General features: G+C 33.8%; 2 protein-coding genes across 3 annotated transcripts in view; both read right to left on the bottom strand.

The window, feature by feature from the left end:
- Positions 1-14,132: 14,132 nt before the first annotated feature.
- On the bottom strand, positions 14,133-14,450 carry LOC133296823 (putative lipid-transfer protein DIR1). Its single transcript, XM_061495881.1, has one exon. It carries the CDS (start codon positions 14,448-14,450, stop codon positions 14,133-14,135), a length of 318 nt encoding a protein of 105 aa, XP_061351865.1.
- Positions 14,451-18,526: 4,076 nt separating this feature from the next.
- Positions 18,527-21,977, bottom strand: part of LOC133296726 (DEAD-box ATP-dependent RNA helicase 32) — a 13,378-nt gene continuing 9,927 nt past the window's right edge. For both annotated transcript variants that reach the window (XM_061495779.1, XM_061495784.1), the window contains exons 5-9: positions 21,571-21,762; positions 21,289-21,444; positions 20,704-21,125; positions 20,248-20,405; positions 18,527-18,985 (exon numbers count right to left, since the gene is read on the bottom strand). In XM_061495779.1, coding sequence (XP_061351763.1) covers positions 18,648-18,985; positions 20,248-20,405; positions 20,704-21,125; positions 21,289-21,444; positions 21,571-21,762 — 1,266 coding nt within the window. In that variant the 3' untranslated portion in view covers positions 18,527-18,647. The remainder of the gene's footprint in view (positions 18,986-20,247; positions 20,406-20,703; positions 21,126-21,288; positions 21,445-21,570; positions 21,763-21,977) is intronic.

The following is a 21,977-nucleotide window of genomic DNA, read 5'->3' as shown; positions in this document are numbered from 1 at the left end:
CTGTGTAGAGGAGAGGCACTAAGGAAACCAAATGGGATACCCTTAATTCTAAACCACCAGTAGCTGTCCGTGTCACGTTTATGGAATCACAAACCTTGCATGTTAGTTCTCCTCCCTATTCTCCACAAGAAACCGAGAATCCTAGAGAAACATAGCAACACTAGAGCTGTATGTTCCTCTTCCTTCCACTGTGCGCTAATTTGAAGTCAGTCTCTCCAACCCCTATGCGCTATTGGAGGGAACCTAAGGCTGCACCTCTACCATTTTATTTCCGGACCAAACTCAGCCTCATTTCCTCTCAAATCCGCAAGCCACTTGGAGGAGGAACACTAATAACAACTCTGCATCATGTTCCATTCACCTTTGCTCATGTCGTGGGCCACTTGGGAGTATGACAAAATCTCAAAGCACACCTTCCTTTCTTTCTCTGGTTCGGCTGTATGGCTACAGCCAATGAGGTAAAATTTTGTTGCTTCCTTATCCGTTAATACTTCACCAAACTCTGATTAAGCATTTCCCTTTTGTTGGAGCGTGATTCTGCCTAGTTGGAGTGGCTCTTCCTTTGCATGCAGCTGGTCCGATTTTTGGAATGTTGGAGAGTGTGGCTTATGATTTAACCTTGGATGCTGAAAGAGGGTAAGAACTCGGACCTCAAGTTCCTTTCTCTGCCTCGTTTAATTTGTGTGGAATTACTGGAAGTATTTGATGATGAAAATTAATGGATAAAGTTTTATTTGAGACCCTTGCTGTTTGGAAGTTCCATCATGCGTCCGTTGTTTTGGTTAGACGATGTGCTAACTGATTGAGTCTTACGTACTAAGATTAAGGATGGACACTCTATTAAACCGTGATATGTTTTATCATGGAATATTGTAATGATATGAGTTTTATATCTTGCTTATAGCTGAATTAGTCATGGTACTCAAATTAATAAATAGGTCCAGATTTTTGTAATAGTAAAGGGTGACTTATGTGACATTAAACATGTAGTGTTATGAGGATCGAATATTATGCCAAATTAGGTGCTGTATAGATGCATTTTAATTGAAGATAATCTGATTGCATTTAGTCTATGTTCCTAAGCTTTTATTTTTGAGGAAGCGCACCTTAAACCGTATAGGACTTGGTGAATGAAAGTTTTGTTAATTAATTCGTGAGCTTGTGTGGTGGTGCATGATAGAATTTGGAACTGCTTTGAGTAGCAAAATAAAATAAATAATATAGAACCTTAGATGAGAGTCCTAAAACCGAATTGGTATTTGTTGGGGACTCAGGATTTTATCTTGGTAATATGCTATTAACTAATGGGAAGACAGAAATTGATGAGGCACTCGAAGCATGGTAAATCGTATGAAATACAAGAATAAAGAGGCATGCGAACTTCTTATAAATAATAGGAACCTATGAATAGAATTTTGATGTGTCACATGTATTTAGGTGCACGTAATTCTTATTGAGTGGGCTGAATTGTGGTGTTGTTGATTATTGCGTGGACATGAGGTATGTGTTAGGCGGTATTACCTGATGTGACTATTGACTAGTGTATGAATTGTGAATTGTTGCTCACATGTGCCTTATGATTATTCTGCCATAAATGATGAAATTATTCTGCCTATGGAAATGTTATGATTATGGAAATTCTGTTATGCAAAGAAAGAATGGCTTGGCAGTATGGCATCCAATGTACAAGAAGTATATGTTATGAAATGATGATATATGCATGCACCGTACATCATACCGCACTTGTCTTTCTGTTTGTGTGTGCAAGCATAGCATGGCATGCATGTACCAAATTCATGTTAGTCTTGAGTCTTAGAATAGTTATATCTATAGGACCATGTGATTGAGCACGCATCATATAGGCATCCCTTGATATCAGGGTACTGGGACAGCTGGCGTCAGTCCGCATAGGCCACAGTGGAATTCCCCAAATGATGGTGCCGTGCATGGAATTTCCATTGTGATGGCACGCGCACGACGGTGCTATGAGCGTGATGAAGGCGTTATATACGCAATATGATATATGATGAAAAGGTTATATGATGAAAAAGGATTTCATGTTTGAAGCGACTATTTATAATTTTGTGCCTAGTTCAATACTGTTGTATTATTGGTTTTGTTGCCACACTAATGGGATTTCTCTTACCCCTTTGGGGCTGCTATTTTTATAAAATGGCAGGAGGACGCCAAAGCATATGAGGACTTGGATATTTGTTGTTGGTTTCTACTGTTGGGCATGTTACTGTGATTGTATTAATTTTATGGATGACTGTATGAAATTGAGAAGCTTAAATTACTGTGAACTATGATTTTATTATTGCATTATGATTTTATGACCAGCAAGTATTTTGGAAACAGATGTTGAAACGTTTGAGAAAAGGATTTTGACATGTTATCTAAATGCTGAGTTTTGAAAAGTCTTTGCGAGCACTTTGTAAGTTGTCGTACTGGGGCTACAGACCTTCGATTTTCTTATAATTTATATGAACGCGTAGCCCCAGGTATCTAGTTTCATTATATATAAACCTTGCAAAGAAATTCTGAAAGCTAGTTTTATTATGAACTTTACCAGCCAGGACGTTTGTGATATTTTCACTGTTTTATCTCTTATTTTGCGAGTTATGTTTCGAGGGGAAAACGAACTCCAAATCACTATTATTTTATATGAACATGAAGCCCCAGATGTCTAGTTTTCAGATTACAAAGAATATGTTTTTGAATCGTTGAACTGGATTTTATACGAATTTTTAAACACAGCAAGGTCTATCAGGAAATTTATATTTTTAGTAAGTTTAAGAAATTTTACGTACTCTGATTTTTGTAATTAACCAGATCCCCTCTTTAGTTTTAATTGGCAATGTAAAAGCGGTTTTTTTCAATCTCTAAAATAGTATTAAAGAACTCTAATTCCGCTTAGCAAACAACTCTCTTGGAGGCCTACAAGAGAGGGTGTTACACTAATTGGTATCAGAGCAGTTTTGATTCAAGGTGTCTGTTTTTAATGAATTGTTTGCTGTTTGTGCCTGGTTGTTGAATGATTGTTGTTTGAAAATGTTGGTTGTTGGTATAGTGTACTGAATTATTACTGGTTGTATATAATTGTGAATTGGGTGTTTTGCTGCGTGTTAGAAATACATTGTTTCATTGCTGACTGTTGATTATGATTATTGAATTGCTTGCTAGCTATTTTTGCATTATTCTTTGTGTTAATGGTACTTGTGGTGTCCGGTGTTAAGCATGGTTATGCACTCCTCCATACTAGGGGTGAGCCTGATCAACTCACTACCACGTACGATGTGTGTGCACAATCATGGTTATCGCGGGATACACTTGTGTTTGAACACTATGTGTGAAATAGTGAATTGCTACTTGAACTAACGATTAATTATAAATTCTGTCTCCTATGGATTATAAGGAAGGTTTACATATATACAGGCTTGATGTGAATATTTTGCGATGGCCTGAGCTGTGAAGTATAACATGTAAAATTTAAATAATGACTGCTGGTGTGTACTTTCTCTTGAACGTGATGCTGTTTTCCTGCATGTGTGGCTGTGTGTATAGTAGGATGGTAGAATTTATTATTCTTCACTAATCCTGTTTTGTTACATAATTACGTAAGTAGTTAATATGATCAAGAATTGTAGCAGTGATTTAATTATGAAAATTGATGTAGGGATAGGTCACTTACTTAAGTGGTTCCGGTTAATGCTCTTAGAACGTAGAATTAGTATTAATTAAGGCTCTCACATGTGGGATCACTGTCCGTACAAATCTTCTAATGGTGAATTGACACTAGAAATAATTCTTGAGAAAGAAGCTGTTAAACAAAGTTAGTGATAATTGTCATTCTAGTTCTTACGTGTTAGATTTCCTTGTGTGATGTAACTATTTTAAACTTGCATCTGGTTATATTAAGCTTTCCTTTTGGTGACTGTTGAAGTTGTGGGTCTAGATTTTAAACGTTGCAAGAATAATGCATGATCAAATAAAGAAAGATTATCTGAATTAAATTTAAAAATATACTGGACTGAACAGATAATTGTGCATGCTTTGAATGATCTCGTTTCACTGAGTCTTTATTTTATTTTGTTTCCTTTGGCTGATTTGTTAACTTCATCTGTGTGCTTTCAATTTTTGTCTCCTTCTCGATGCCTTGTGAAACTTTCTGTTATCAAATATCAAATTATCCAACGAAATAAAACTGGAGAATCATAGAAGCCTTCCTAGAATTTAAAGTGTTATGCTGTCATGAATATTAGCTATCCCTATAAAAAAATTATTTTAAAAGGGTGCATCAAGTTTATATCATGAAAGAACCGTGCATAGCTTCTTGGCATGTGTGATTTCCCTTGAGTTGATTTTTCAGATTTGTCTAATTTTATTCTACAGTATATTCAACCCCCTGTTATTTTTTTTTCAATGACGTGTCTATCCTAGGTCTTATTGAATTTTGACTTGACTACAGTTATAGAACTCGTATGTTGTCGAATTATAAACCTCATGTATAAAAAGGGAAGAAATTTTGCGAAATCAAGTAATTATTGATTTTTGGTAGTACCTAAAGACAAACCAATGGAAGTTGAATAAGAGAATACGTATATGTGTTACTGCTTTATTAAATTCATATTAAGAATGAAAATGTGTGTTTACAATCATGTTATTTTTGAGATCCATAACTTACCTTCATTATAACATGACTACTTGTGGGTGAATTATCATTTAATCGTAGGATGATGTAACACTATGTCCTGATATTGTATTGTTATTGAAATTATTTCTAGGACAGGCATTGAAAGGAAAATTTTTATATATTAACTGAAAATTTGCTAGGAAGTACGCTTAACACGTTGTGCCTCATAGTGGCTTTTGAATTCTGTTTCTGTACATCCCTACTACCACAATTATGTTCCACTCTAGGTTAACATTCATTAATAAGAATTTTCTTTACTTTCTGTTCACGTTTGCTGTGAACTGTTAAGTTATTTGTATATGTCAATAGAGTTAGTACTCATGAAATTCTCCTGATATGACTGCATAGTACTTGAACATCCAATCTGTATGTTGAGCATGGATATAAAAGTAGAATTAAACAGGAGCGTCTTAACACTATTAAATTATGATTTAATATGCATGCTGTGTCATCTTTAATCGTGATTGTACTGTGTGAAATTCTGCTTAAAAATTTGAGTTGTATTATGAGACCACCATATGCATTGTGATGATTTTGGGATTGGTGTTCTTTATTTTATGTTAGGCACGAGGTTTTGTATCGTAGATCTTATTTTTAAATGCTAACTTAATTACAGCTAGAAACCTTGAAAGTAAGTATTGTGAACTTGAATTATGAAAACTTGGTCAGTTTTAGTGAGTTATGTTTGATAGCTATGTTGAGATTGCAATGTGTGTTATGAGTGGAAAATTCATATCATGATTAATTGGATCCGCTGATCTGTGAAGTCAATTACATCTGAGGTACCTAGGACAACGGAAAGCTCGAGGAAGTTTTCCTCATATGGGTGTTTTGACGAACTGTATGAGGGGTACCATTTAACACGATATGTCTGTAAAGCAGGATAAAAGATTTGTGTTTTTATGAAGATCCCTTCATTAGAAAATTGAGAATGTAATGTGCTCTATTTTACCTGCTTGAATTCCTGACAGATAATAATAATTAGAAGTCAGTCTGTGATATTGTTAAGTAAGGTGATTACTGTCGAGGGCTGAATATAATGCATATGTGTGATGTGATTAGCAAGTGAACTGGACCATTATTATTAATAAGAATCAAGTAGGAGGTGATGGCACTCTTAAGAAGTTGTAACATGCATGCTACCAAGACGAAACATTTAAATTGGAGGTCTTAGTTAATTGGCTCATATAGGTGCACTGGTAATAGAGATAATGTATTTCACTGCTAATGGGACTCTTTATTCTTAGGAAATTTTGATGTAGGCCACTGGCTTGTTAATTGCATTTTATATGAAACCTTTAAATTATAGTCGGCCGGGTAGTAGTATGGTGTGACATCAAAGATGAAATATAAGATAGGAATGTAGGGAAACCTTCGTCTAGGGCCATGTTTTCTTCATGAGTGATAATTTTGAATCGAGTGAATAAAATCTTTGATCACGTATGCTGCACTGGAAATTATTATTGTAATATATAAAGCATATAAGTGTTTTATAAATGAATTTGTTAGTTGCCCATTCATTGTGCACTAAAATCCTAAATTTTATTATGTTTTTTATAGTTGGAGTTTCTTGCCTTAGTAAAACCCTTGTTCGATTCATGCCACTTGTGTGTTATGGTATTTGTTGATGATTGAAAAGGACTCAGGAAATTGCTCGTATCATGATTAAGCTTAGGAAGATATTTTTATTCCTTACATACGAACGGAATTGTGTTATATCTATATTGTTTAATGATCATGTAAAATACCAATTGTTAGTAATGCTCTGTGACGATGATGACCTTTATAGCTGGCTGTTTGAACGCAGTGAACAGTATGGCATGTGTAATTATGTTACACATTAGATGTAAGCATATTTCGGAATGGTTGGACGAAGTTTGGGGACAAACTTCCAAATAAGGTGGGGAAAGTGTAACATCCCGCAAATTTAGAAAATTGTATAAATGTTGCTTAGGGACTTAGAAGCTTGTTTTGAACTCGAAATATATATGAACATATTTATTTAAGGTAGACTTAATTTTAAGTCATGAAAATTAGGTTAATTAAAATTTTAAGAGAATAAGAGTTAGGAAATTGTTTGAATTACAATAATAGATGAGTAGTTATTTTAGGCATAAGAACTTTAGTCTAACGACACAAGAATAATTTAGTGGTGACATGTAGAAGGAAATGAAAAAGACATGGAAACATATTAACCAATGGGCTGGTTAATAATATAACTAAGCATTTGGACTTAAATATTTTGAGTCCTTAGTGAGTGGCCAACGGCCCAACGTCATTAAAAAGGGAATGCCTCAGCCCATCTTCTTAAGTCTATCTCATCCCATCTTGAGAAGTCCTTCAATGCAGCCTTTAGTTGGGTAACACTCACCACATGGCATAAATCATTTTTATTTCCCACTCATGCGCTTAGGACAATCCAAATTCTGATCCTTGTGCGAAAATATGGACTTAGCAAGTCAGCCTTCTTGCCTCCACATGCAGCCAATGAAAAGAGGGCAATTCCCTTGCATGAAAACCTATTGGTCAAAAGCCAAACTCCCACACACTCATCCTTATCTCTCCTTGTGCGCATATTGGGTGTAGAATCAGAAAATTTTCTAGTCAATTGCTAAAAACCCAATCAGCCTATGCATGCTCCTTAGGTGTCCAACTAAGTCCCTCCTTCCCTCTTGCATGTCCGCCACCTCCACACTCCTATCTCATCCTCATTGTTGGACGCTTCATAGGGCAAGGAATGCTGCTTGTTGGCCGTGACTCAAATTTTCTGGTCAGCCATTAAGTTAATCATCAACAAGCCTCAACCTTATCTTCCTTGTTTCCTTTGAGCGATGGGCAGAGGACGGACTACATTTGAAGTGGGTGCCAAATTCCTAACCCAACCAGTCACGCCATCCATTGTTCCTTGCGCAGAGAAAAGGAGAACTAAACTGGGTAATACCTCCTAGTTTCAAGCAGAAAACATAACCTTACAATGTGTCCCTCCCCTCCTAAAAACCGTGACCTGTGTAGAGGAGAGGCACTAAGGAAACCAAATGGGATACCCTTAATTCTAAACCACCAGTAGCTGTCCGTGTCACGTTTATGGAATCACAAACCTTGCATGTTAGTTCTCCTCCCTATTCTCCACAAGAAACCGAGAATCCTAGAGAAACATAGCAACACTAGAGCTGTATGTTCCTCTTCCTTCCACTGTGCGCTAATTTGAAGTCAGTCTCTCCAACCCCTATGCGCTATTGGAGGGAACCTAAGGCTGCACCTCTACCATTTTATTTCCGGACCAAACTCAGCCTCATTTCCTCTCAAATCCGCAAGCCACTTGGAGGAGGAACACTAATAACAACTCTGCATCATGTTCCATTCACCTTTGCTCATGTCGTGGGCCACTTGGGAGTATGACAAAATCTCAAAGCACACCTTCCTTTCTTTCTCTGGTTCGGCTGTATGGCTACAGCCAATGAGGTAAAATTTTGTTGCTTCCTTATCCGTTAATACTTCACCAAACTCTGATTAAGCATTTCCCTTTTGTTGGAGCGTGATTCTGCCTAGTTGGAGTGGCTCTTCCTTTGCATGCAGCTGGTCCGATTTTTGGAATGTTGGAGAGTGTGGCTTATGATTTAACCTTGGATGCTGAAAGAGGGTAAGAACTCGGACCTCAAGTTCCTTTCTCTGCCTCGTTTAATTTGTGTGGAATTACTGGAAGTATTTGATGATGAAAATTAATGGATAAAGTTTTATTTGAGACCCTTGCTGTTTGGAAGTTCCATCATGCGTCCGTTGTTTTGGTTAGACGATGTGCTAACTGATTGAGTCTTACGTACTAAGATTAAGGATGGACACTCTATTAAACCGTGATATGTTTTATCATGGAATATTGTAATGATATGAGTTTTATATCTTGCTTATAGCTGAATTAGTCATGGTACTCAAATTAATAAATAGGTCCAGATTTTTGTAATAGTAAAGGGTGACTTATGTGACATTAAACATGTAGTGTTATGAGGATCGAATATTATGCCAAATTAGGTGCTGTATAGATGCATTTTAATTGAAGATAATCTGATTGCATTTAGTCTATGTTCCTAAGCTTTTATTTTTGAGGAAGCGCACCTTAAACCGTATAGGACTTGGTGAATGAAAGTTTTGTTAATTAATTCGTGAGCTTGTGTGGTGGTGCATGAGAATTTGGAACTGCTTTGAGTAGCAAAATAAAATAAATAATATAGAACCTTAGATGAGAGTCCTAAAACCGAATTGGTATTTGTTGGGGACTCAGGATTTTATCTTGGTAATATGCTATTAACTAATGGGAAGACAGAAATTGATGAGGCAATCGAAGCATGGTAAATCGTATGAAATACAAGAATAAAGAGGCATGCGAACTTCTTATAAATAATAGGAACCTATGAATAGAATTTTGATGTGTCACATGTATTTAGGTGCACGTAATTCTTATTGAGTGGGCTGAATTGTGGTGCTGTTGATTATTGCGTGGACATGAGGTATGTGTTAGGCGGTATTACTTGATGTGACTATTGACTAGTGTATGAATTGTGAATTGTTGCTCACATGTGCCTTATGATTATTCTGCCATAAATGATGAAATTATTCTGCCTATGGAAATGTTATGATTATGGAAATTCTGTTATGCAAAGAAAGAATGGCTTGGCAGTATGGCATCCAATGTACAAGAAGTATATGTTATGAAATGATGATATATGCATGCACCGTACATCATACCGCACTTGTCTTTCTGTTTGTGTGTGACAGCATAGCATGGCATGCATGTACCAAATTCATGTTAGTCTTGAGTCTTAGAATAGTTATATCTATAGGACCATGTGATTGAGCACGCATCATATAGGCATCCCTTGATATCAGGGTACTGGGACAGCTGGCGTCAGTCCGCATATGCTATAGTGGAATTCCCCAAATGATGGTGCCGTGCATGGAATTTCCACTGTGATGGCACGCGCACGACGGTGCTATGAGTGTGATGAAGGCGTTATATACGCAATATGATATATGATGAAAAGGTTATATGATGAAAAGGATTTCATGTTTGAAACGACTGTTTATAATTTTGTGCCTAGTTCAATACTGTTGCATTATTGGTTTTGTTTCCACACTACTGGGATTTCTCTTACCCCTTTGGGGCTGCTATTTTTATAAAATGGCAGGAGGACGCCAAAGCATATGAGGACTTAGATATTTGCTGTTGGTTTCTACTGTTGGGCACGTTACTGTGATTGTATTAATTTTATGGATGACTGTATGAAATTGAGAAGCTTAAATTACTATGAACTATGATTTTATTATTGCATTATGATTTTATGACCAGCAAGTATTTTGGAAACAGATGTTGAAACGTTTGAGAAAAGGATTTTGACATGTTATCTAAATGCTGAGTTTTGAAAAGTCTTTGCGAGCACTTTGTAAGTTGTCGTACTGGGGCTACAGACCTTCGATTTTCTTATAATTTATATGAACGCGTAGCCCCAGGTATCTAGTTTCATTATATATAAACCTTGCAAAGAAATTCTGAAAGCTAGATTTATTATGAATTTTACCAGCCAGGACGTTTGTGATATTTTCACTGTTTTATCTCTTATTTTGCAAGTTATGTTTCGAGGGGCAAACGAACTCCAAATCACTATTATTTTATATGAACATGAAGCCCCAGATGTCTAGTTTTCAGATTACAAAGAATATTTTTTTGAATCGTTGAACTGGATTTATACGAATTTTTAAACACAGCAAGGTCTATCAGAAAATTTATATTTTTAGTAAGTTTAAGAAATTTTACGTACTCTGATTTTTGTAATTAACCAGATCCCCTCTTTAGTTTTAATTGGCAATGTAAAAGCGATTTGTTTCAATCTCTAAAATACTATTAAAGAACTCTAATTCCGCTTAGCAAACAACTCTCTTGGAGGCCTACAAGAGAGGGTGTTACAGAAATACTCTTCCAATATCCCACAAACACATACATTTCATATATCAATGATAGGATCTTGACATATAAAATAAAAGCCCCAAAGTTCTCAATTCAATTGAACAAGTTTATAAATTAAAGCATAAAGTTTCGACTTTTATAATTTTTTTTTTTTATCAATTTCTTTGATTTCAATCATCAAGGAATTTATGCTAGGATTCTATAATCATATACATGGCTCTGAAACCAAATGTAAAATTTATTAACCCTAAATCATGTATATGATTATAAAATATCCAACAATAGAAAGTCAAAGTAGGGATTGTGCATACCTTATTGGGCTATCACAAAGTCGGAAGAAAGGGAAACTATATGCTAGGATCTTCATCTCTATGACCTATTCCAAAAGTGGCAGCCTCATTGCAATGGGAGCATGAAGGCTCATAGGGCTTAACCCCAGTATATATAAGCTAGAAATGGGACCTAGTCAAATACCCTGAAAAGAGTTTTGTGTCCACTGGATCCACTCATCACGAAAAATTAGGGTCACATTAAAGCCTACATTGTTGCTCAACTAGACTCAATATCAATAGATGCCATAAGCTCAACTTAATATGATCACAATCGGCCAGTCAAAATAATACAATTGAAATATTCATTAACCCGATTAATTTTAAAACACAAAATTAATTAATTAACATTTTCCACATAAAGGAAATTTTCTAACATGCACAAGGAAATTTTAGGTTTATCCTTTATTGAGCTAGATTTTTTTACATTTGATGACAAAAACTCAATCAATATAGGGGGAATGTATTTTTCATGTTACATGAGATAATTCATCTCATCTAACACACAAAAAGGGATGAGATTCACTTTTTTCTTTATCTCTCTTCTCTTTATTGGGTCCCATCCATTTTTGTGTGTTGCATGAGACAAATTATCTCATGCAACATAAGAAACATTAAACCCTATATATGAACCAATAAATTGCATGAGATAGTTGATACAATCACAACGGGTAATTTTTATGTATTGTGATTTATATGAGAGAATATTTATATATATATATATTTATTTATTTATTTTTTTCACTAAGCAACATTTACTTATTTTAACCCATAGATAAGAAGTCTTGATAATATTATAAATAGTTTTGAACACTCGACACTATTTATTTGTTTCATTAAATTTTTGTAGTTTTGTTATAACTTTCTTAGGATCCGTTTGAATGGATTTTTTTAAGTAGTTATTTTTTAAATATTTTTAATTTACTATAATTTGAATGCCAACTTTAAAAAAATAAAAATAAAAATAAAAATTAAATTGTTTTTTTAGCTAATACTCCTGACTTTAAAAAAGTTAGAATACTATTCTTTTATATTTAAAATATTCTTTAATAGTGCATCTAAATACAAAATAAATCTGTCTTTTAAAATTTCTTCTAAAAAAACCTGCATAAGTTCTTTATTTAAAATTCCATACAAACATACCTTATATATCTAGCCTATAGCCCTTGGACGATAATTCGTTGTTTGTAACTCAACTAATATTTTCCTTCAAAATAATTCAAATCTAAGTTCACTTTATAAACTATTGCACTTTAGTACTCTAATGCATAGGTTGAATTGAATGAATTTTTTGAAGAACCAAATCGAATTTATTTAAATGGTTTGGTTTGAAATCGGTTCGATTCGGTTGGAAATAATTCGGTTCGGAAGTAGTTCAAGTCTACCCTATTTTGAAAAGAAAAATATATGAAAATTGAAGAAATAAAGTAATAAAAACCAGTTCAGTTCTGTTTAGAACCGGTTCGGTTCTTGAACTGATTTTTAAAAATAGTTCGATTCATGAACTGGTTCTTTAAAAACTAGTTTAGTTCATGAACTGATTTTTAAAAATCAATTATTTTAAGTACGGTTTAGTTCGGTTCATAGTTCGATTTAATTTTTTGGTTCTTTTGCACATCCCTACTCATACATGTTGTATTGCTCTTACTTGCATGTTGTATTGCTCTTAATGGTTGACACTGGCTAAGTTTTTTTGGCCCTGACTCATTAATCTTGATGGCTAGCTCCACCACTGCTTGTTTGGTAGTTTGAAAGCACAATTTTATTATTATAATTCAATCTTATCAAGTTGGACAATAGCATCAACATTGAAATTGTTATAAATATTTCGAATCCAATATATTAAAATGAGCTTTGTTTTTCTCCTTTAACATGAGAGGAGAAATTTTCTTACATACCTATGTTTCAAGTGAATTGCACCATTAAGAAATTAAAAATAAATAAAAGAAAGGATTTAATTTTTTTGCAGATAATGCAGAAAAGTTATATATAGCACACTATGTACTCTCGAGAATACATAGTGTAACTTTTGAAATCTAAACAAAAATAGAGTTCACTTCAGAAGTTACACTATATACTCTCGAGAATATATAGTGTGCTGCAAATAATTTTTCTACATTAACTGTAGAAATATTTTTTCCTAATAAATCGATGTATGCGTATTTCTCAAACAGCATGAAAAATTTTCTCTATTAAAATAGGGGTCATTCCATCAACCATTTAGAAAAGGTTGATTCTGCTCTCCAGTCCATTAAATTAAAGGAATCAAATCAAGAATTTCTTTAGCCACGAGAAGGCTATGTGTAGTTTCCATACGATATAAATTTTAACCCAAAAACAAAAAAACATCAATCCATAAATGCAAGCCTTTATTAGGTTTTGCAGATTTAATTCAATATTTGAATTTCTGTTGATTTGTTTTGTCTCCTTAGTTTATGGTGCACACAAATTGAGATTCTCATTTTTTTACTTTTTATTTTTACAATACGAATAATCATTAGCTATTTAATTTCAATTAGTAAAAAATAACATTGATAATTTTTCTAAAAGAAAAATAAATCGTAATTTTTTTTAAAAAAAAAAGTAGATTGTATTATGCGATATTTGTTTATAAAAAAATAACACCATGATTCTTGGAATTAAACATATTGGATATTATGGCACATGTTTGATCGAGACGTATCAAGGTTTTTTATTGGATCTGTAAGCTAGCAGCAATATTTATGAAGGAAATAATCGTGTATGGTGGCAGAGAAAGCCAGATGAGAGTATATGTGTGCTTAATAACAGCTAATAAGAATAGGGTTTTTAAGAGGCTACCTAAGGTGGATAAAGTCATTTTGCATACCTAAAATGGGAAGCATATTTGGTGGGTCGACTCGAGAACATCACATAAATCTTCCAAATAAATTAAGGTACAGCTTATTTGAGGGCTTTTTAACTAGTTCAAAATTGTTCTTCACACCAACAAATTCAGTTCTTAAGCATTAGAGACATTGAATTATAATGTACCACAAAAAAAAAAAAAAAAATACTTATATATATAAGAAGTAATTGGAGTACAATTAATACATTCATCACAATAAGGCCATTAGCAGAAAAGATTATTTATGACCCTCAAATGAAAAGATACACACAAACAGAACAGACAAGCTTAGCAATTATCTGGAGGAGTGAGATTGCACTTGGCAGGAAGTGAAGCAGCAAGAGTTGGGTCAATTCCAAGAATAGGTAACTCTAATGAGTTCTTGTAAGAGCAAAGGCATTTCAAGTCAGCCTCAGTTAGAGCCTTGCAACACTCAGGGGATGGATCAACTGGGTTTGGCTTAGTCACTGATGGCTTGCAAGCCATTAATCCATCCTCACTCATGTTACAAAGACTTATCCCTTTGGAACCTTCCAACATAGAAGCCATCACTACCAACACCATCATAAGATGCAGTGCCACCCACTTCTTGTGCTCCATTCTCATCACAATGTACCAGTGATCTGTTTTTAACTCAATGAAATGTTGTTGGTGACTTGTAGTTTTTGCGCATTTGTGAAGCTATATATGGATTTTGTAACATATATAAAACAGAAGAGAGGAACTCTAAAACCACATGTTATGGACCCGTGAACATGAAATGGCAGCACATGGAGTCACGGGTAATATAACTTTTATTGTAACATATATTCTGTGCTCTTATTGTAATATAACTTTTCCAAAATAATGGACTAGTACAGTTTAGAGGAATAAAGTGTAGACTTATAATTATAAGAGTCCAAAATCAATAATTGATGTACTGAAAAAAAATATTTAATAATTGATATTGTGATAAAATACAGGCATATGTTATAAATTAATTATGAAGCTATTAAAATATTTTATTTTATTTTATTTTAAAGTGTACCCATCATTTTGGACTAACTAATTAAATCAATCATTTCAAGATAATTATTATTTACATATAATCATGATGTTTTATGGCGGATTGATCATTTTGCCCTACTATATACTTTGCTCCCGTCCTAAATTGTATATCAATTTATCTATATTTAATTAAAGTTTCACATACTCTTATTCCAATAATGGGTCGTTCAAATTTGGTGTCGTTGTTGGTCAAATAAAAAAAATTGATATATAATTTGAGAAGAGAGCATATTACTATATAGTTTGAGAACGAGGTAAAATAATAAATTACTATATAATTTGAGAAGGGATGAAATGATAAATTACTTTTAAAAGGGGACAAAATAATCAATCTAACATACTTTCATGTGAGGTTACAAAATATCCAATAATAGCAGACCCGGTCCCATGAAATTTTGTCATGTTTTGATTAGTGGAAGAGTCATAATTACATAAACAATGGAAAGAATCATGTGTGAAATTACCACTTCTCTTAAAAGATTATATTATTATGCGATGGAATATAAACAGTTTTATTATATTTTTTGCATGTCCAATTTTTTTTTGGGTACATCATCTTCAAAAAAAAAAAACTAACCTTGAAACGTATTGAAGTCTTAATAATTTGATCATAAAAATTCTAATAATAGTTATTATTTTTTCAAAAAATTTAAAATGTTAAGGTTTATAAATAGTTAATATTATCCTCATGAACGAGAATGTTAAAGTACAGGGCTCTTGCAAACTTGAGTTTACATGGAAAAAAAATTGAAAATTGAATGGAAATCGCTCCAATCTTGAAACCCAAATTTAACATTTCAAGAGAAGGCCTTAAAAAATTGGATTGAAAGGTCTTTCTTTAGAATTATTTGCTGCAGACAACTCTCCGTATTTTTTGTTTTTGGTAAATTCCAAAAGGTGTCCGAATGGCTAATGGGTTCAATTAATTTAATTTTGTGTTTGAACCTCTTGTGATTTTGAGGAATAAAATTTAGGAAAAAGAGTGTGTACTTTTAAAGGAAACATACTTAAGTAATTTTAGGAGAAAGATAAATACAAAGAAATGTGAATCCCACTGAAAAAAAATAAAAATATAGATATCATTTCTTTGTATTTTTTTTTCTCCTTAAAATGATTTAAATATGTCCTTTTATAAAACACACACTTTTCTCTAAAATTTATTATGCTTTACACAGGTCAAATGCTAAAATTTAACTGAAACTGCACTGGATAATAACTCTAAGGTAACAGTCCATATTTTATATTTCAAGAACATCTACTCATAGTCTAGAAGTTGGTGAAACATTTCTTGAGGCTAGTTTAGAAGTAAATTTGTGTCATTTGTTTCTATTATGTTGTGTGGACCTTTGAGGTAGCTAGAGACTTTAAATTCCATGCGAATATTTTGATTTGAAATTCGAGGATGAGGCCGAGAGTGACACCATTCACGAGTTTTTGTTGTAAGCGCCTAGTTTAGTCAAGAAATGTTTTCTCAAAGGTACACCATATTTTCATTATTTTGCTATAAGTAATATTCTTTTGAATTTTAATTTTTTTTTTTTTTTTTGGTAAGCGAATTTAAATTTACTATAACGTAATTGCAAATTTTTCGGTATTATCATTCAATCATGAATTATTAGATTATATTTTATTTAAAGTCAATTTCCAATAATTAATAGATTATAAATCATTTAATATGCTGCTCATATAATCTTATAAGAACCTAATTCTTTTTTAGTTTAGTGAGATTATAAAAATAATAGACAAGATTTTTTTTAACCATTGATAAATAACGAAATTGTAAAAGTCAATTGTAATGACACGAGTTCTCACACTGGAAAGTTGGGAACTTTGCCAATTGCAAAGCTTAGCAATGTTGTGTTTTTTTTTCTAGTAATCTGAAGGGTATCCTCCGGCCGTAACTGAAGACTAATCCCCAATCGAGCACTATCGGATCCTTTCGGGGACGATTCTCCCAAATCCTTTTTTTTCATTTCCAGGGCTCGAACTCCAGACCTCTGGTTAAGGACCCAAGCTTCTTAGCAATGTTGTGCTTTACACTCACAAGAACCACACTTGCTCCTATGAAAAGGAAGCTAAATCTCACTAATATGAAAGCACGTCATGTTGTAGGTTTTGTGAACATGGTACTAATTAGAAAAAAAAAAAACTATTTTCTTGTGCTAAGAAAAGGTAGTTATCTAACTTAAAAATCTAGGCCAATTTATCACAACCATATTTCCTTGTCTAATTTAACTTTTAAGGAAAAAAGAACAACAAAAAGTTACAGATTACAATTCCCTGTCAAGATTCTAGTTAGAACAAACCAAGGCAATTTGTTTTTCTCTTTTTCGTCGTTCTTGCCCGGCGTGTGTAATCTGTATTAAACCTTCTGAATTCAAAATTTCGGCATGCTTATTTGTTATTTCTTAAATTTTTTATCTGTCATGACTTTGAGTTTGAGGAGTTTTGTTAGTTGAGGATATGCCAATACTGTTCATGTTCATTATTTGAACAAAGAAAAAATGGCATCTTAACTCAAATCATGTCTTGTGAGTGAGGTGATCAGTTGTTGTTTGAATGTTAATCTCTGGCAGCAAGTAAGTCTTCTGTCTCGGTGCTTTCAGGCCAGCAATTTTGTTTGGAAGAGCTTGTATTGTGTATCACCGTGTCTTAGGACCTTTGATCTTCTTATTATCCCTTATTTTCTCTCTCTCTCTCTCTTTTTTCCTAAATGAGTTTATTGTCCTTAAGTAAAGGTGATCCTGATGTTGAATTTAGGCTCCTTCGTGGATGTTACTTCATGTATGAATCTATGTTCTCCTGTATAAAACAACTAAATATCAAGTTTTATTATATATAGTTCTTTGTTGCATACTTCAGTGTCAGATTTTAGCTCAATATGACCTTGACCCGAGTCTAAATTTATGTTGTCAATTTCCATGCGCTGGAGAGAGCACATGTTCGAGTTTGCTATTGATTGTTATCAGCAAAATGCATATGGCAAGCACTCATGATTAACAACGATTATAAATTAGCTATGGTAACTAACGTGGTACTATTTGGATAAGTCTTTACTTTTCCAGAATCCAGGCTATTATTATTTGGTGTGGCTGGCCTGGTCTTATTATATTAGTATAATTGATTTTTCTTCTTTTCCCTTTTAATTCCTACTCCAAATCATGTTCCCAGCAGATTAAATAGTCATCAGTAACCGCAAAAAAAATAGTCCCATGCCGCGCAAACGAATGTAAATCTAACTTAATCAATGCTATGTAAATATTATTATGATGGGCAACTAGCTCAATATTCATGACAATAAACTAATCAAATTGCGAAATATAAGTGGTATAAAACATTAAATTATTCTATTTATATTAATAATTTGACTCAACTTATTGTAGCACAACTATTACAAATTTATCTGAATATCATGTTTGGTTTACAAAAGGATGATATCATTATACGACTTATTCCTACGTTTCTCGTGTTTGTTAAAATAAATAAAAGTAGGAACCGAAGTATTTGGTAAAAGATGGTCGAAATAATCATGTGTTTTACTCCGATAAAGATTCTCGTGTTTCTTAAAATAAATACAATCAAGAAATAATGACAGAAAATCAGCAGATTAAATTGGAGAGATCAAATGGCCGCAAAATCCATTGATCTTTAAACTTAGAAGTTTCAGAAAACTACTCAATTTTTACATGTTTTTGCCGTTTATATGTAATGTAACCTCACTGTATATCCTACGAGTGCACCTTCGGTATGCCTATCCTACGAGTGCATTGAATTTAACAATTTCAAAGCTAGAGCTTCTTGCTCCTCCAAAGTAATGGAGCCAGCACTAGCACCTGCATTCCCCGTGATTTCATTTCTTTTACCCTCATCATTGTCGCTGTCACTATCAAAGTATACTTTCCTCTTTTTATGCCGTCTATCTACTGTCTCGTCTTCTTCTGAACCAGAAATATCAACTTGGTCATCTCCTGCCTTCAACTTCATCTTCTGCTTGATTCTTTTTTCTCTACGTCGTTGACGCTCTACAAGCTTGTCTTCCTTATCTGCCTTCTTCAAATCCTCTCGCATCCTTCTATAGTATTCAGCTTTTTGTTCTGCATAAATAGAGATATAGTCAGATGGTAAAATAAACAGTAAAGTCTATGCTTAAGAACATACATGCAACTTAACTACTTCAATGTTCCAAAGTAAGACTGAGTCATATGGTATCGTAAACAAATGAGGTCTAGCCACGGTTAGGTTCTTCAGTTCAACAATGTACATATAAAAGTCGCAGAAAATATAAAAGGGATCAGGGTTATCAAACTACCATATATAGACATTGAATTATGTTCAGGGATGTCAAATTACCATACACAGACATTGTATTATGTTCAGGGTTATCAGGGTCACCCTCTTGAGGAATTCCAACGAGGATTCAAATGGAATATCCAGCGGGTAAGACCAAACATGAAGGTATCCCGTATTAAAATAGAACAGGGGCTGCAGAATGAGTGATAAAGAAAGGAACCAAAGAGATATAGAAAAAGATTTCTGATTTTTAATTATGGAGAGAGAAGGAATACAAGAAGATCTCCTTACAAGCCTGATGCCCTTGCGCTGAAAAATCTCAGTTACGCAACAACTATTCCAACTTGACCCATTCTGTACACTTAGCGCCTATTTAAATCCCCTTCCTAACTTCCCTAACTACTATTGTAACTATTATAACTACCTAACCTTTGTGCTCCTACTGTTTATTCCTTCGGGAAAAAATCTTCCAGGTTCTACCCTCAACCTTCTGTTGAAGCTGGGCCATGGGTTCAACAGCTGTGTCCATTGTATATGATGACATAACAAAACTTGGCTTCAAGTGTTAGGTCTATAATATTGTATATATGTTGAAATGTAGAAAGTTACAGTTAGGCAGAAGGTAAATTTTAAATTTAGTGTCTATTTGTTCTAAATAAAAAATAATTATAATGATTAAATACAATGAGTGATTAAGAAGTTATTTAAAATTTTAAAACACTTATAATTTTAATAAAATTATAAAAATAAGGAATCAAATGACACCATGATGCGTTTTCCATTATTGAAAACAGAGAAGGTTGTCATTGACTCATTCTAACTTAATAATCTAGGCCAATTTATCACAACCATATTTTCTTTTCTAATTTAACTTCCAAAGAAAAAATACAATAACAAAAGTTACAGATTACAAACATAAGGAAAAAGACTGAAAAATTTTCGTACACATGTCACGATTCTAGATAGTGCGATTGATAGCCTTACACAAATATGAGCAAAGATTTCACAATGCAAAATTATAACTATTATTCTAACCTCATTTTGCAATTGGAAAGCAAGGACATACCTAAGTCAAGCAGCGATGTTTCCTGGCCACTTTGTGTTTCAGCAATCCTGGCTAACGGAGGAAGTGTGTTGCCTTCATCATCAAATACAACCCTAGTCCCCAGTGGTCTATGTACATTAATCTTGAGCTTCTTTTTCTTCAATACCCGAGTTGCTGGTCTGCATAGGAAAGAACCAAATCCGTAAGAACAAGATTGGTGGAAGAAACTCAAGGCTCCACACGAATGGCTCCCAACACAAAATATGATAATTCCAATTATATATCCAACTCTGATTTTGAATTTTTGACGAGCATTTTAAGGTTTTATTATATGCAAGATCCATTTATCTCAGCAATTTGAAGCCAGAAGACTAGTTTACCCTTTTCTTATAAAAAGCAACTAAAAAATCATCAGAAACTAATCTAAACTCTAAACTTCTTTCTCTGTACTACTGAAATTATGCATATGGAACTTACATTATTTCTCCATTTTCAGATGACTTCATTTCGCCTTCAGTTGAGGTATCAGCTGCCTGAAGAAGATCATTTTCAGTTTCCTCATTGTTGAAAACAGTTGTGTCTAGCTTCTTTCTAGAAACCTCCAAAACCTTTTCCATGTTTGAATCTTCTGGCTCAACTAGAATTGATTTTGTTGAGACAGCTTTAGATTTAATTTTCTGGTTTAGAAAACGGATTTTGGGGGTCATTGGCAAACCTAATGATGCTGAATACTCATCAATAGGTAGTTTCATGACATCAAAGATCTCTTTATCCTTTTGGATATGGATGGATTTCAAATATGTGACGAAAGCCCTTTGAGCCCAATGCTTGAGGTCTGGGTACTTGACCAATAAAGATGCCATCAAACCAGAAACTGGTTGCACCAGTTCTTTCCTTGGCTGAACAATCAGCAATTGCAAATCATGGTAAGCAAATATGTTAGACAAAATGTAAGATTGAGAATGATTTGTATAAGAAAATGACATCTCTACAACTGGCACATCCATGTTCAAATGCAAATTGGAATAACATGCACATAATTGATTTGCAGAGCAAATGTACCTTGTTAAAATGCACTGGAACCTTTGCTGCTTTTAACTTTTCAAGCATTTGAATTTCTGAAGGCAATAGAAATAAAACTGACTTTCCACCAGATTTATAACGAGCAGTACGGCCAACTCTATGTATGTAAGATGCTACATTTTCAGGACAATCCACCTACGATGGGAGAGAAAAGTGAGACTCTGACCATAATAACAATTTCTCCATCCAACACCACCTACCTCAAAGCCCCAAGACTTGTGCAAAGATTCAAAGACAACAAAAAAGGAGAAAGAGACTCACCTGAACAACCCAGTCAACAGCCTTATTAAAATCAAGGCCTCTTGCAGCCACATCAGTTGAGAAGAGAACCGAGCGCTTCTCACAAAACTCTGAATATATAGCCATTCTTCTTTCCTGTTTCATCCTCCCATGAAGGCACTTCAACGGTATGCCAGGGTGCAGTTTCTTAAATGCTTCAAAGACGAATTTTACCTATTAAGCAGGGATGTGAATGTTGTGGAAGATGATCAACCATAAGGGAGCAAATTTGCACCAAAAACACAAACATAAACCAGCACCTTTAAAATGGAAAGAAGTTTCCCGCAATTATATATAAGAATTAGCAACAAAATTCATCCTAAAAATCCTTTAAAAGCCTTCTTATTACAATAAAAAAAAAAAAAAAACTGAAAACCATAACAGAAGTT

This window comes from Gastrolobium bilobum, unplaced genomic scaffold (assembly GCF_033153095.1).
Source record: "Gastrolobium bilobum isolate Gb01-03AN ecotype WA unplaced genomic scaffold, APGP_CSIRO_Gbil_v1 utg29451, whole genome shotgun sequence".
Lineage (NCBI taxonomy): Eukaryota > Viridiplantae > Streptophyta > Magnoliopsida > Fabales > Fabaceae > Gastrolobium > Gastrolobium bilobum.
Note: the sequence above shows the minus strand (reverse complement) of the source record. Positions and strands in the feature narration are given on the sequence as shown.